Below are 16,373 nucleotides of genomic sequence, written 5' to 3'. Positions count from 1 at the left end.
CTTTGTGTATCCAGTGTAACATCTTTTTCCATGTAATTATTGTAGCCTGTCATTTGTAAATCCACTTTCAACTCAGTCTTGGTTTTTTTCTCTTCCATAAAATCTTTTAGATACAGTATTAATATACTGTATTAATATACAGTATTTAGATACAATATTAATACCAATTTCAGAGATCTTTTTTTTTCTTTTTCAAAAATACACTTTAAGATGTTCAATGTTACAATAATTTGCTCCATTCTGTAATTGTAGGATCGAGCTAATGTGTTCTTTTCATTATAATTTTTAGTTTCCTCTAGTCAGGGGTGTCAAACTGCCAGCCCACGGGCTGGACACATCACCAGGAAATGGCGCCCACCCCATTGCCGGCAATGGAAAAAAAGCTCCAATACGTTGCACGGTGTCACGTGATGTCACAAGTTTGACATGTCTGCTCTAGTGTCTCATTTTTTAAATTTTATTTTTTAAACAAAATTCAAAACAAAAGCTTCTTCCCATGGGAAGGATTAAGGATTAATTCGAAAATCTTATTTCAAATTTTGTTGGCCCCCAGTCCATTTGTAACCTTTTAACATCAAAGTTTTAATCAGTTTTTTGTTGTTTATTAGAAAAATGTAAGTACTTAAACCTGTGGTTAAAACTTCAGTTTGCTAAGGATAGAAGGGAAACTCACTTGCTGCTTTCAAACTTGTCAGTACAAAATCTCCCAATAACTGAAAAGCAATTAACAAGCAATTTCCAAAAGTGTTTAGAAAAGAAAATATGGGTTCTTTCAAAAGTGCCAAGTGCAGTTTGAACAAGATAGCTATTCCCTTGTCTCCCAGAGCATTAAACCCTCTGGAGACTTCCATCTTTTGGTCTCCTCACAAGGAGCAAAAGCAGTTGTTTGGAGCACTTGTGGGCAATCTCAAGCCCTCTCCTTGTCCAGACAAGTTTGAAGAGGTGGTCTATCCACCAGGTCTTTGTTCTTTGCCACAGTCATCAGTTCCACTTTTTATGGAGCCATCTTCAGTCTGCCAGGAGCAATAAAGAAATCCTACAAGCCAATGTGAATCAAGAATTAATTAAAAATACAGATTCCCCCCCCCAAAAAAAAACCCCTCCAGATTCCTCCCACTCATTTATCTTTTGTTCAGAACTCAGGAGATATCCCACATGTCTGAGCATCTTTGAGAAAAAGCAGGTTACTTCCTTGATGTATCTACTTAGCCAGGGGACCAGAGGACTAAATTTTTTAAAACTCTCTACTGATATGACATTTTGATGCCCATAATCCTTAATTAACTGGGATATATAGAAATTACTCCAATCTATCTCCAATCTGGGGGTAGAGAAAAGATGAGGAAAGAAAATTGACATACATTTTACTGCCCGCAGATCTATCTTTGTCACATCTCAGCAACAAGGCCAGATAGCGGTGCTGTCTTAAACTTTGGGTTACAGGGGTGTTTCAGTACAGTGATTGGTAGATTCCTGATAGCCACCCACCTAGTATCACCTATTTAAGGAAAAAGAAACCACCCACCACTATCATTAGCATCTGATAAGGCAGAATTGAAGGGGCAAACTATAATTTTACTATTTTTGCTTAGACTTTTTGCATTTATTGTATGCTTTGTGTGAGAAGCTGACATGGAATAATCTGTAAGACTTTTTATATAGCAGTCACAGACATTTATTATTCCTATGTTGAACCCCCTCAACCCCCAAACTTCTGCCTCAGTGATTGGAAGAATCCATTCAACATAGACAGCAGAAAGTCTGAACCAGAGTGTTCTCAGTTCTGTTTGTGTTTCTGGGTCTTTTTTCCCTCTTCCTTTCTCCTTCCACTCAATCCTAATCAACTTTAATCAAGCAAAGAGGGACCTCTTGCTCAACCCCATACCACACGCATGTATGTATTTGTGTGCCTGTTTGTCACACATGCTTCCCTATTTTAGATTTTCTCAATACACCCATACAAACACATACACTATTCGCATATCTCAAGTGGGATTCTAGATGGACAAGTCTACCAGTCTTCTGAGAGTCTAATATTTCCATATGTCCAGCTAAAGCCAAAATAACACCATGGAGGCCCAGTGCTCAGTAACTGGATAGGGAAAGGGCATTTCTGCAGCAAATTTCTCCAGCCAATTAGAGTTGAGTAGATCACCATCCTTAGATTGTTGACACAGGAAGTTTTATTCTGGAAAAAAAAGAAAAGAAAACACCACTGCCAACCAAGAATGACTAGATTGTTTCAGTTGTCTAGGAATGAGATGGAGGCAATGTCAGTAAGGAAACACCAAAGCACCACAATCTAAGGATCCTTAAGAGTGAAACTTTAATGATGCATTCAAGGATGGTGATCTACTCAACTCTAATTGGCTGGAGAAATTTGCTGCAGAAATGCCCTTTCCCTATCCAGTTACTGAGCACTGGGCCTCCATGGTGTTATTTTGGCTTTAGCTGGACATATGGAAATATTAGACTCTCAGAAGACTGGTAGACTTGTCCATCTAGAATCCCACTTGAGATATGCGAATAGTGTATGTGTTTGTATGGGTGTATTGAGAAAATCTAAAATAGGGAAGCATGTGTGACAAACAGGCACACAAATACATACATGCGTGTGGTATGGGGTTGAGCAAGAGGTCCCTCTTTGCTTGATTAAAGTTGATTAGGATTGAGTGGAAGGAGAAAGGAAGAGGTGGGTGGTTTCTTTTTCCTTAAATAGGTGATACTAGGTGGGTGGCTATCAGGAATCTACCAATCACTGTACTGAAACACCCCTGTAACCCAAAGTTTAAGACAGCACCGCTATCTGGCCTTGTTGCTGAGATGTGACAAAGATAGATCTGCGGGCAGTAAAATGTATGTCAATTTTCTTTCCTCATCTTTTCTCTACCCCCAGATTGGAGATAGATTGGAGTAATTTCTATATATCCCAGTTAATTAAGGATTATGGGCATCAAAATGTCATATCAGTAGAGAGTTTTAAAAAATTTAGTCCTCTGGTCCCCTGGCTAAGTAGATACATCAAGGAAGTAACCTGCTTTTTCTCAAAGATGCTCAGACATGTGGCTTTTGAAAAAAAAAGACCCAGAAACACAAACAGAACTGAGAACACTCTGGTTCAGACTTTCTGCTGTCTATGTTGAATGGATTCTTCCAATCACTGAGGCAGAAGTTTGGGGGTTGAGGGGGTTCAACATAGGAATAATAAATGTCTGTGACTGCTATATAAAAAGTCTTACAGATTATTCCATGTCAGCTTCTCACACAAAGCATACAATAAATGCAAAAAGTCTAAGCAAAAATAGTAAAATTATAGTTTGCCCCTTTTCCTTATTCTATTGGCTTTTGAAAGCCAATAGAATAGACTCTCTTGAATAGAGTCTAATTCTATTGGTTTTCAAAAGCCAATAGGAATTGTCCAGGCTGTCTCTGCCCTGCTGAGCCCGCCAAAAGTCCCATTTTGCAAACGGTGCTGCACCAATTGAGTAGTCCTCAACTTACGACCGGTTGAGTAGTCCTTGACTTACGACCGGTTGAGTAGTCCTCGACTTACGACCGGTTGGGGGGTCGCGGCATTAAAAAGGTTGAGAACCACTGATCAAGAGGGAAACAAAGCTTGTGATAACAGTGGGTAACAGTAAAAATGTCAGTATTGTGTGTAACACTGGTAAAATAAAGTTATAATCTGTGCTAAGACTGGTTGAAGATTTTTCAAAAACCAGAAAACAAAACAGTAGCTTAAACCAGGCAAATGATGGTTCCTTTTGCCCATCTCAAAAAAGGGCATTATAAAGATACCGATCTGCAGGTTACCCATATTTAAATGACATCAAAGGCCATGTTGGTTGGGAATTGTGGGACTTATATTGCCAACACATTTTGGGGAAGGCTGATTTGACTAGTTGGAACACATGCAGTATGAATGCTTGAGGGCTTTTTCGATTAGCAAGTGATAGCTAAGAGATGGCACGGCTGAGTGAAGCTATTCTCTCTTTCTCTCACAAAGCTAGAACAAGAGTCACTATCACCTGCAGTGTTAAACTAGGCCACTGCCTGTGGGGAAAAAGTTCCAGGGTGTCTCTTTCAGCTTCTTTCTTTTGAGGATGCTGCAGCTGCAGCTTAGAAGATCATTCACTGGATGACAGTCTGCAGGATGCAATCAATCAAGGCTCTTTTTTTTTTGTTTCTATTGGTTACTCAACCATGAAGAAGAAGTAAAGAAATGCTGTATACACACAGACACACACAGACACACACACACACACATAAGCAATCAGAAAAAGGAAGACATAAAGAATGCTATACACGTACTCATGCCCTCCCCATCTGCCAGGACAGATAGACTCAATATGCTATTCCCTTTCAAGAATATATAAGCATAAAACAATGCTTTTATTTCAAGGATGGCAGCAAAAGCTTTGAAACTAGCATGCCAAATACTATATATCCTGTTAGCCAGGTATATTTTCTCTGTTGGATGTATCAGATCAAGACAATTGCATTATAAAGACTGAGTTCCCCATTCCCAGCTGATAAGCTGATATATACATATATACATATATGTATATGTGTGTGTGTGTGTGTGTGTATTTTCTGAGGTTTTCGCGGGTGTTTGTATGTAGGTCTTTGGTTATTCAGGTTTTCTCCTGCGTAAAATTGGAAGTGTCATGGCGACATTTCGACGAAGTCTCATTCATCATCTTCAGGCTGGTGTTTTCAGTTTCGTGCTCCTAGAAGCAATGTGATGAGGGGATGGGCAGTGATGCATGTGCAAGAAAGAAAAGCAGGGAGAGGGTGGATATTGGTGCTGTGGATACTTTCAGAATACAGCCCAATCAGCTGGGACCGGTAACAAGGTCCAGGAGCCGGATGCAAGCGCTGATTAATCCTATATAGGTTTCTCACATTGACTAACACTGAACCCTGATGATGTTGGTAGTTTGGTATTTATTAAATTTTTTCCAGTATTGAATTCTTCCTGGTGCTCGTGTTTTGTTTAAATCTTTGTGATATATATATATATATACCGTATATGCTGGCGTATTAGGCGACCCGGCGTATAAGACAACCCCCGTCTTTGGCGCCGAGTCGCATTCCTAGAACGTCGTCTTATAAACCAAAAACTACCAGTATTTCCGGTGTATAAGATGACTCGGTGTATAAGACGACCCCCGTCTTTGGCACCGATTTTAATGCTTGCGGAAGTCGCCTTATACGCCGGCATATACGGTATATTGGTAATAACGTTAAAAATATGAACCCTGGGTATATCCATGTTCGAAATAAAAGTGAGCACCAGGGAAGTTAAAACTATAAAAAGTTTAATTAAAAACGCCAAGCTTTCGCCGGCACCTGCTGGCATCATCAGGGCTTAAAATGCTAGGAAGTGAGGAAGTCCCTTTATAGGTCAGCTAGGGTCTGCGCCCGGCTCTTCGATCTCGTCACTGGACCTAATTGAGTAGATTGTGCTCCGGTGATCCTTTTTCCCTTTTTGCACCACTTATCTATATGTGCAATACCACTAGTCTTCCCTTCATTGGATTCTGGGTCAGGTGATATATATATATCAGCTTATCAGCTGGGAATGGGGAACTCAGTTTTTATAAATGCAATTATATATATATATATATGATCTACCTGACATCTAAAAAAAATCATCCAATCTTAGAAATAATGCATAGATACGACGGTTTCAAGATGTGCCTCTCTCAGGCCTGTCTTTTTGGTCACTGCCATGAGAAGATGCTCCCAAAGTGTTACATTTCTGCTTTCTGCTTGATCTTCTCTATCACCTTCAGAGGACCAGAAGTAGCACGTGCAAGGAGATAGATAGGTAAACAGAGTTTCCTGTTTTAGGAGGAGGCATAGACTTCTGGTGAAAAGGATATCTTGAATGTAAGCTAGTTTTCTGTATGCAACTATGCACCAAGTATATGCATAAAAGGAGCATATAATCCCACTGTTAGTTTAACTGCATGAGATCACAGAAAATGAACATCAAACTAAGGATGGGTATTAACTAAATGACAAGATCTACAACAGAATAATCTTGAGCTCTTATTTATAAGCACAGTTCCTCATTCTTTTCATTCTGCACTCCATATGTAACCAGGAGTAAAATTATTGTTCTTAAATCAACACATTTTTTCATTGCCCAGATGTTAGTGAAGGACAGGCCCTAACGCCTTCAGTAGCTGGGCCACTGGGCATCAATCAGTGAACAAAAGCCCACTGTTTTTTTCTTTCTGAAATTCTCTCCTTTCTTTAATATTTCTTTATCTCTTTCTCCCTCTTCATATTTTGCCAGCTGCTGCAGATAGACAGGTGATTTTGTTTAATGTGTTTTAAATCAACACACACAAACACACACACACACACACACACACACACACACACAGAGGGATGGAAGTTACTAATGTCTCTTCTGAAAACCCATCTCTTTCACCCATGACACCAGTTTTCTTTCCATGTATATTTTATCCAAATGGCAGAAATCCAAATAAACCTGGTGTTGTTCACAATTCTCTTCTAACTTTCAGGTTCAAATTAAATATGTCCAAGAAACATAAATAAACATGAACACAGAGATATCAGAATGAAGGATGGTTATCTCTGTCTAACCACCCATTTGAAGTTAAGGAGCCGACTTGACTTCCCTCCCTTTCTCATACACATCCCTTTAGGACAGTGGTTCTCAACCTGTGGGTCGGGACCCCATTTGGGGTCGAACAACCATTTCACGGGGGTCGCAAGACAATGCAGTCTGCCATTTTTTCCCCTTTTCCTTAGCTGTGCTACTCCCTTTTATTCTATTGGCTTTTGAAAGCCAATAGAATAGACTCTCTTGAATAGAGTCCAATTCTATTGGCTTTCAAAAGCCAATAGGAATTGTCCAGGCTGTCTCTACCCTGCTGAGCCTGCCAAAAGTCCCATTCTGCAAACTGTGCTGCACCAGTTGAGTAGTCCTCGACTTACGACCGGTTGGGGGTCGGGGCATTAAAAAGGTTGAGAACCACTGCTTTAGGAGAAAAGGATGCAGAGATGCCAAAGTGACCTGTCGAGCAATATCTTGGGAAGATCATGATTTCTTCCTTACGAAGTTAGGTTCAACAAATAATCTAGAAGCAAGGCTGGGGTGAGGGCATCCTGTAAGTATTACACCTTCCCACCTCTTGTAAACTCTGCAGAACGGATCGTGGCAGCAGTTCGTTCTTTTTTTTTACTTTTACCTATTAAAAGGCTTCAGTTTTGTGCCAGCCTAACGATGGCTGAAATATTCCAGCAATGCTGAGTATGAAGGGCGGGCGTTAGTCTCCTGCGTCAGGCACACATGCTCTGAATCTCCTCGCTTCTCTTTAGAGACCAGAGTTAACGGCGCAACCTTCCCTAATGTCACCGGAGCTGGACAGCAAACAGCGCCCAGAAATACTGGCCCGAGCGCCTCCCCCCCCCACCGCTCAACCTTTTAGGCCCCGACCAATCTAACCTGCAGCGCACCTCACCAACAGGCCGAGGTTTAGGGTCCCTTGTCTGCGCAGGTTGCCTTCTTGCCAACACTTTGCAAGAAGGCCAATCGCCAAGGAAGGGCGACCGCAATTCGGCCAGGCTTCTGGGTTTCCCCTGTCTCTCTCGGTTAGGTGGCCGATAAATAATAAAGCGGTTTGGAACTTCAAACAGGGGTTGACGGAGGAGACGCGGCTGGGGTGAATCAATTAATCAAGGCAGAGGCTGCAGGTCTGGGCGGAGAAAGTGGAGGCTTGGGGGGGGGGGGCGAGAGAGAGAGAGAGAGAGAGAGAGAGAGAGAAGGGGTGTGGTGCCTTTGGGGCTTCTGCACCTATCCATCTCTCCAACACCTCCTTCAAATCAGTCCCGATTCCTACCGAGTTCAGAGCCGCGCGGCTGCCTAGAAGGAAAGCCGAAGGCAGAGAGAGCCGGGAAGCTCTCTGATCTCGCTCCCGGGACGAACATCAGACGGCAGTTCTACCAAGCCGAGGGAGGGGAACCCCGCTCGCCCGTCGCCGCTAGAGACAGCAGAGCTGAACCCAGCTGCAGCTTCCCCCGAAAGGTCAGGAGCCGCACAGCAGCGGCCGGCCGGAGCCAGGGAGCAACTCCGGAGAGACCGAATCGCTCCCCCCCCCTCTGCAAAGCGGCAGAGCCCGAGCGCGAACCGTCAGCGGGAAGGCGAAGAGCAGCGGCGAGAGCTTCCGCCCCCCCCCCAACCTAACCGAGGAAGGGCGAGCCTGGGCAGAGCTGAAAAGCCGGCGAGGGCGGTTCAAGGAGAGCTCTGCCGCTTGTTAGCTGAAGATGCTGCTGCTGCTCCCGCTGTGGCTGTTGCTGCCGGAGCTGGCTCTCCTGGCGCCGGCTCAGAAATTTTCAGCGCTGACGGTAAGGCAGCCAGGCTGGCTGGGGAACCTCCGGGCTGCTTCCTTCTCTTCCCTCTCGTCGCCGCGCCGGGGCAGCAAAACCCTCCCGCCGTCTCTCGCCCCGCGCTGGCCACCGGCTTCCCACCCCTTCGCTGAACCCGTTTGCCCAAGCGGGAAAGCTGCCCTGCAGTCGGGAAGCTGCGGCTTCGCTGGTCTCGGTGCCCAAAGTCTGCCCCGTTTCTTCCATGTATTCTTTCCCTCTCTCGCGTATTGGCTGAAATCCTCACTTGAGGATTGTTTTTAAAGCAAAAAAAAAAAAAAAAAAAATAGGGCTCCGGTGCTTAACGCTAAACCTAACCCCCTCCCTTTAAAAAGGTGAAACCAGCAATCGTGGCTTGTAGATCTCTATCTTCTCCTCACTGCCCCTAGGACTGGTAGCCTTCGTTTGATAATGTATATATTTTATTAGAAGAAATCTTAAAGTGGGCATCATCCTTAAGGAATCGTGTGCGCACAGACGTGCTTGTTTGAAGTTAGTTTGGTAGTCCCCGCGGATTTTTCATAGTCATCTTCCCACAACCAAGGAAACATGACTGGGCATCGATTTCCCTGTGCCTAATGGGCGCTGCTATTTACATCAGTTCTGCTGGGAGTATCGGGAGAGATCGAAGGGGCATTAATAAGATGAATTAATACTGAGTAAACATCTGTGCCTATGGGTATCCTCTGCCAGGTATCGTAAAGTAATTGAGAGCAATGCAGCTTATTGAGTTCGCGTTCAGGTTAAAGACACGTCAGTGCTGCATTTAGGATTTATTTAATCCAGTTTGGTTCTACTGAAAGCGCTTGGACTAAGTACAAGTGCAAGGAAAGTGGTTAAGTGGTTTGGGTTTGGCAGCTTGCTGGAAATCCTCGGGGAATTGCAAACTAATAGCCTTTTGAAAAGGGGACAGAGTGAACTACAGATTTAAGAGTCTGAAACACTGATCCTAAAAACGCAATGAGTTGGAATGCGATTAAATGTTCCAAGATTTTAGGGCAATTTACTGCGAAGGAGTAACTTGAAATCCTGTTGCTTGGCGATCGAGTCCACTCCAGTGAATGGGATTCGCTTTCACTTTCTAGGTAGATGCTCCCTGCTTATTTTTTTATTTTTTTTAAAAAAAGGAAAGTGAATAGGACGCAAACTGGTGCTGAATAGGCTTGATAAAGATCCAGCGTCGCACGTAACCACTGGGCACGGTGCAAAGGAACCTGGCTGTGCTTATCTATGCTCTTTTGAAACTCAAAGAACTTTTAAGCATTAAGCCTAATGAATGAATGAATCTAATGCAGGGGTTCTCAACCTTGGCAACTTTAAGACTTGTGGACTTCAACTCCCAGAATTCCTCAGCCAGCTTTGCTGGCTGAGGAATTCTGGGAGTTGAAGTCCACAAGTCTTAAAGTTGCCAAGGTTGAGAACCCCTGATCTAATGTCTAACCCATGATTAACTTTCTTTGAGTCATTTCCAATACGCTTCACATAGCACCAAATGATTATTGTATTTCCTGAGCTATCAATTCATCAGGTGTTTGAACTTGTTTTGGTGGGTGGAATGGATATTCATTATCCCATTGATGCACTGAGGATTCACTGAAACCGTGGGCAGAAACCCAGTTCTTCTTAGTCGTTTCAGTTACCTTTCTCTCTTAGTAGGAATGCTTAGAAGCACCCCGATCGTTCTGATTTGTGAATCATTTCTTTCAAAATACTTCCAGGCAGTTGCTGTGTTGCCAAGAAGTAGCAGTACGGTAGATGGGCAACAGCTTTGGGTAGGCTAGTTTTATAAAAAGACCAACCATCATTTCCCTAGGAAAACTCAGAGTTATAGAAGTTATATTTTGTAAAGTGATGGTTTCCTTTAACTGCCTGGACAGCCTTTCTCTAAAGCAGTGTTTCTCAACCTTGACCATTTTAAGGCATGTGGACTTCAACTCCCAGAATTCCACAGCCAGCATTGCTGGCTGTGGAATTCTGGGAGTTGAAGTCCACATGCCTTAAAATGGTCAAGGTTGAGAAACACTGCTCTAAAGCAACATACTCTTGCTTTAGAGAGCAGTGGGTGTCCTATCTCCAGCTTGACTCCCAAGTTAGTTGGACTGTTCAAAACCAAATATTCTATTGAGCATTCATTTATTCATGACGCCTTTAGCCACCCACTGACTAGTTATTCTACACAAACAATATCCAATAGAAGACAGCATGAAGGTTCAGAAGGATATCCCCTCTTCCAGTATTGGCTGAGAATACTTAGAAAAGTTAGTTGACTCTCTTTTCCTAAACCTTCCCACTGCCCTCTGCCGTGAGACAGAAGACTTCCCTTCCTCAATCTTTATGCTGGGGGAAAAAGAATAACTCTCTTTGTGTTTGTGTGTGTGTTCCCCTTGATACGATGGATCTCTTAGTTACATTTCTGGCCCATTATAATGGGTTATATGTGCTTCCGGTATCCTTGTATATTTTAATCACTACAGAGGTACAGCTACACAAATGTAAAAACAGGTGTATAGCAAGCCTGAGTGGTATGTTGCTTCTGATTTAGCTGCTTAAATCCAGTGGATTTCCAATGGGAATCAATTGAATACATCTGTCTACAGGTTTATAGCTTTAGGACAGTGGTTCTCAACCTTTTTAATGCTGTGACCTCCAATCGGTCGTAAGTCGAAGACTACTCAACCGGTTGTAAGTCGAAGACTACTCAACTGGTGCAGCACTGCTTGCAGAATGGGACTTTTGGCGGGCTCAGCAGGGCAGAGACATCCTGGACAATTCCTATTGGTTTTTGAAGGCCAATAGAATTAGACTCTATTCAAGAGAGTCTATTGTATCGGCTTTCAAAAGCTGATAGAATAAAAGGGAGTAGCACAGCTAAGGAAAAGGGGGAAAAAATGGCAGACTGCATTGTTTGGCGACCCCTGTGAAATGGTCGTTCGACTCCAAATGGGGTCCCGACCCACAGGTTGAGAACCACTGCTTTAGGACATGACTTGAAAGCATCCCTGGAGGTATTGTCTGAATGTTACAACTGGCTTATAGCTTAGGCAGAAAGATGATGATGATTGGTCCATAAGAAGATAATCAGCCGTGCTGATTTCAAAAAGGCAGCCATGTAGGCTGCATGTGAATTGACATTTACATACCCATCTATACTTTTGATTTTTTGGGGGGGGGGTTTCTTTCAACAGATCATGATTTGTGAGCCAGTAGCAAAATATAATCAGAATTGTGGTACAATATCATAAATTAAAATGCTCTTTTGTATTGACTCTCATTGTCTAATCAATTAAAGTTTTATGTCATTAATTTTCAAAGTAAACCAATGCAATATGCTGATACAATGCTAGATTACTGATTGATCATTGCACTTTAATTGAGTAATCACTTGTGAAGTTTCAGGTTCTTTTACTCATTGGGACTTGGGCTAGATAATCCTTGTGGTGCTTATTAAGTTTACAAGTCTACAATTTTTTGACCTTTTTCAGCACACCTTAATTGCACAAAATGAGCTGTGTTAGCAAAGAGCATTGTCTTTACTGACATAAAGATAATAAATAATATAAATATTATAAACCTGATATAAACCCGAAGTTATGGACAGACCAGTTCTGGAGAGCTCAGACAGTTCACACTTTTTGGTGAGGGCTGTTTGACAACAAAATGTAGCCTGCTGGTAATAATACAGTACATGACTGCTCTTTGTTTTATTAGGAGTGATTTTATAAGCTGCATCAAGATAATAGAATAACAGGACTTTGATCATGCAATCACATGAGTAAAAAGGCTAAATTAAAGCCATAAGAATGGTCCTTCTTAGTTACAATCTATACAATTCAGAGAGAAGATGCATTTAAAAGGCAGCTGAGCTATTGATTGTAAAGTAAATAATTTGCATAGTAAAATGATTTGGGTTAAACTTTATGCCCTTTTCAAATCAACTTTCACAACTAACCTGTTTACTACAGACTTTGTGATGACCATAGATTAATTCCAGGGGCAAAATGTCTTCTTTTGTGCTAGTTTGAAATAACTACTTTTAAACTCATAAAATGCCTTAAAATCTGGGGGTTATTTAAGAGTTGGAGGTTTAAAGAGTTGGAACTCTGAGAAGGAACGGTATTGTAGACATTCTGTTTATAACATTCACAAAATGGACACATTTATCTTAGCCTTTCAGTAAATGAGAGTTTCTGCTATACAGTACCATAAATGTTATCTGGCAATCATTTTTTGTGTAACTCAGAATGAGAATGGCTGGATCATTCATGCCCGACATTCTTCAGAAGGGGTTCCATTCTTTTTGCAGACTTTATGGGAAAATGATTTTTGGGTTAAAAGCTAGCAATTGGCAACCTTAAAGAAGCTCCAAAAACTTTATGGTATGTGATTTCTGCAAGGGCAAATCATAGTAAATTAGGTAGACATTGACAAGTTTTCATCCATGGGGTACTACATTTGAATGTTTGGCTTAAAGTATTTTACATTAAGTCATATAGAGTATTTTTCCTCCAATTTAAATTTATATCTCATGCCATACTTTTGTGCTTTATCACAAAATTTCTTGATTTTAACAAAAAAAGGTATGTGTAATACAAAAGGATCAGTACGTTTCACTAGTAGTAATTTTATCTTACAGGTTAGCAGAAGGGTTCAGAGAGGTTTGCAGCTGCCTAAATGTGATTGGAATTCAGCTACTTCTAGAGGGGAGATCGTAGCCAGGGGATGGGGAAGCAGAAAAGAGGGAGAAAAATAAATTTTGGCTATGGATGTAGGTCATATCATTGTTTGATAAATGAGGTCAAAGGTAGAAAAGTGACTTGCTAGAAAAAAATGAATGATTTCTAATAACTGAGCAATAATTGAAACATTTGCGTGTTCTGGTACTGTCAGTATACTAGTTATGAATCATTGTCAGGGCCCATTTCAAAACCTCATCCCAGGAAAGTAGAACTCGTGGAAGCAGTTTCTTCCAAAAGAATCTTCCCCCCTCTCCCCTGGGAGTATGGCATAACCCAGGAAGAGAAGAGAGTGAGATTCGGGTTAGGAAGAAAGGCAGAGAGAGAGAGAAATGGAGAAGGGGGGAAAGAATAAGGGACCCTATAGTTATAGATATGGGTTCTGACAATCATATTCACTGGGATATCTAGGATAAAGGTAAACGAGTCCCTGTGGATTTGTTACCAACTATAGGGGGTGGTACTCATCTCCATTTCAAGAGTCATTTGTCCTGTTTTACTATAGTCCTCGCTTCCACCTTCTGTAACACAAAGTTAAGCATAAATACTTCCCCCCCAGAATAGAAGTACATTAGACTGTACAGTAGGCTAATGTTGAGTGCGCTTGATTTTCATTCTCTATGAATCGCATAAAGATAGCAAAGATGCACTTTTGAGCTTTTCCAGAAATAATGGCCAATCTTTCTGTATTGTCTGTAATGATGATTTAATAACTAAGTATATCTATTGGGTACATATGCCAGCCCTCCCCAATCTGATGCCCTCCAGATATATTAGATATCTGTTCCCCAGAAATGAATGTTAACAAATATGGAAAGTCCAGCAACTCTGATCTAGCAAAAACTGAGTCCAACTAATTGAAGAGCATCACCTGAAAAATGCTAAGATATGCAGTTGAGATGAGTGCTGGATTGTGGAAGATTTGTCTGAACCCTATTTTGGTGTTTGTGCATGGTGGATGTGCTAATTGCAAAGATATTTTTGATGGATTGCCTAGCTCCGTGGTGGTGAACCTATGGCATGTGTGCCACAGGTGGCACGCAGAGCCCTCTCTGTGGGCATACACGCTGTTGCCCCAGTCCTAGGCTTTCAGCTGGGTTTTGTAAATCCTTTTTGGTTTAGGCCTCCATGGCCATGTGCAAAAAAAAAAAGGTTCAATCAATCAATCAATTTCAACTTCTCGCAGGAAAAAAAAAGATCTCGCAAAGTTGGAATTGATTGATTGAACTTTTTAGTCCCACCCAGCCACGCCCACCCAATGGGCCACACCCACCCGGCACCCAATGATTCATAAGTGAGTTTTGGGTTGCAATGGGCACTCGGTCTCTAAAAAGTTCGCCATCACTGGCCTAGCTCCTCACTGCTAACTAAAGCTAAAGCAACTATAAAGCGACCATGTCCATTGAGTTTCAGTTGATGACTTTTCAATGCTTTTAAAATAAGTAGGATCAAGAACTGTTAAAGTGTCCAGTTCCAAAACTTTCTTTGTGCAACCATAAATTAACCAGAATCTTGACAAAGACTGGTTATTGGGGAGATCCAGTAAAAGTCAGAGTTAATACCTTTTTTTTTTTAAAAAAAAAAGGTTCATCACAAAGTGACTAAAAGATTAAGGAAAGCCACATCCTGTTAGTACTTGGCTTGTACACTTGACTGGAAGTAAAAAAAAAAAAAATAGGAAGAAGGCAAAGACAAACCATTTCTCTATTGGGATCAAGAAAATGATATAGGTATGTCCATGTAAATCATTAGAATAGCACTTGATTTGAAGGTAACTTTGCCTTTATCAAACAAGCAATCTTTATATTGATAAATCTGAATTCTTTAGCTTCCCATTCATTTTTATGCTCTTTCTCTCACCCTACTCAATACAGTATTATTTGTGAGCATGTGTGCTTGATTGCATGTGTATGTATTTATGGATTTAGTAAGAAAGTCACAAAAGTCAGTTAAGAACCAGTTGAATGCTATGGCATTGACTATGGCCTTGAACTGCTTCTTAACTGGTTTTTAACATTTGCTATAGTCAACAGGAACGAGGTGGCTGAATGGAGTCACTGAAGCAGTAGGCGTGAGCTTAAATGGACTCCAGAAGATGGTAGAGGACAGGAAGGCCTGAAGGAATGTTGTCCATGAGGTCGCGATGGGTCGGACACGACTTCGCCACTAACAACAACAAATAATAATCAACAGTCTCTAACTCTTGACATAAATGGCTAGATATTTTTAATGCATGTTCTTTGTTATAGCATAGGGTACTACTATCTTGTCTACAATCCTAGGTATATATAGGGAGAAATTAGACTGACCTTATTCAGTTCAGATTCCAACATATTAATCATACAAACACATGCACAGGGGGAGGGAGTGAAAGGGAGAAGGAGAGAAGGAGGGAAAGAGGGAGAGAGAGATGGGGGGGGAAAAGTAATAATCAGAAGTGCATTATTAGCAGTACCAGCAAACATTAAGATCTCTTGAGAATAACAAATAGTCATATTTTATTTATTTGCTATCACTGTCATTCCAAAATTCTACGTTTGTGCACATAATAAACACCAGATGGTGAGTAGCTGATGTTTTGCAGCTTGCCATGGCAACTCATCACCATTTTTCAAGTGGTATGATGATAAATTGATTGAGAGTTCAGATAATTTGGAATGACCTTTGTGAAGTTGTGAGACCTGTTAAGCTCTGATTACCAACTCAGTTCTCTAACTTGGTCAGAGTAGACAGAGCATTGTATTTAATCCTGCCTATTTCCCAATCTTTAAATCATGCATTACTTTCTTAAATTTATGTCACTAGATTAGAAATAGCATATATAGGAAAATAACTGGAAATTTGGAATATTCTTCACTTTCTGAGCCACTGGACTAGTACTACCACAATGACACCAGATTGACCATCTGTCCCCATATGTAGTTGCTTGGCCACAAGTTTATTACATCTTTTATGTTCAGTGATGTGGGAGTAAGCTTTGTTACAATTAGTAAACCTATTTTGGAGTAAACATATACCTCTGTGTAGAATGATAGAATCAGAGTTTAAAGGGGCCATTTAGACCATCAAGTCCAACATCCTCTCAGTGCAGAAATCCAATTTAAAACATCCCAGATAAACTATTCAACCTCCCCAAAGTCTCCACTTTTGACTATACTATATTCAGCAAAGGAGAACTCGCTTTGCGGAACGTTTCTAGGTTCTACTATCAAGCTATTCTTCCGTAAGAACATTTTT

The 16,373-nt window shown here is 41.3% G+C and overlaps 1 protein-coding gene and 1 long non-coding RNA gene across 7 annotated transcripts in view; one reads left to right on the top strand and one right to left on the bottom strand.

Annotated features, from left to right (window-relative positions):
* Nucleotides 1–441: 441 nt before the first annotated feature.
* Nucleotides 442–7,788, bottom strand: LOC120310897. The gene is made up of 2 exons (XR_005557485.1): nucleotides 7,487–7,788; nucleotides 442–1,036 (listed from the first exon to the last, which is right to left on the bottom strand). It is a non-coding gene; the product is annotated as an uncharacterized LOC120310897 (long non-coding RNA).
* Nucleotides 7,783–16,373, top strand: part of SMOC2 (SPARC related modular calcium binding 2) — a 130,628-nt gene continuing 122,037 nt past the window's right edge. For all 6 annotated transcript variants that reach the window (XR_005557483.1, XM_039349792.1, XM_039349802.1 and 3 more), the window contains exon 1: nucleotides 7,783–8,385. Coding sequence is in view for 5 of the 6 variants with exons in the window: in XM_039349792.1 (XP_039205726.1) it covers nucleotides 8,305–8,385 (81 nt within the window). In the remaining variant the exon portion in view is untranslated. The remainder of the gene's footprint in view (nucleotides 8,386–16,373) is intronic.

This window comes from Crotalus tigris, unplaced genomic scaffold (assembly GCF_016545835.1).
Source record: "Crotalus tigris isolate CLP2741 ecotype Arizona unplaced genomic scaffold, ASM1654583v1 scf7180000017567.3851432, whole genome shotgun sequence".
NCBI lineage: Eukaryota > Metazoa > Chordata > Lepidosauria > Squamata > Viperidae > Crotalus > Crotalus tigris.
The sequence above is the reverse complement of the archived record's forward strand: the minus strand, read 5'-3'. Positions and strand labels throughout refer to the sequence as shown.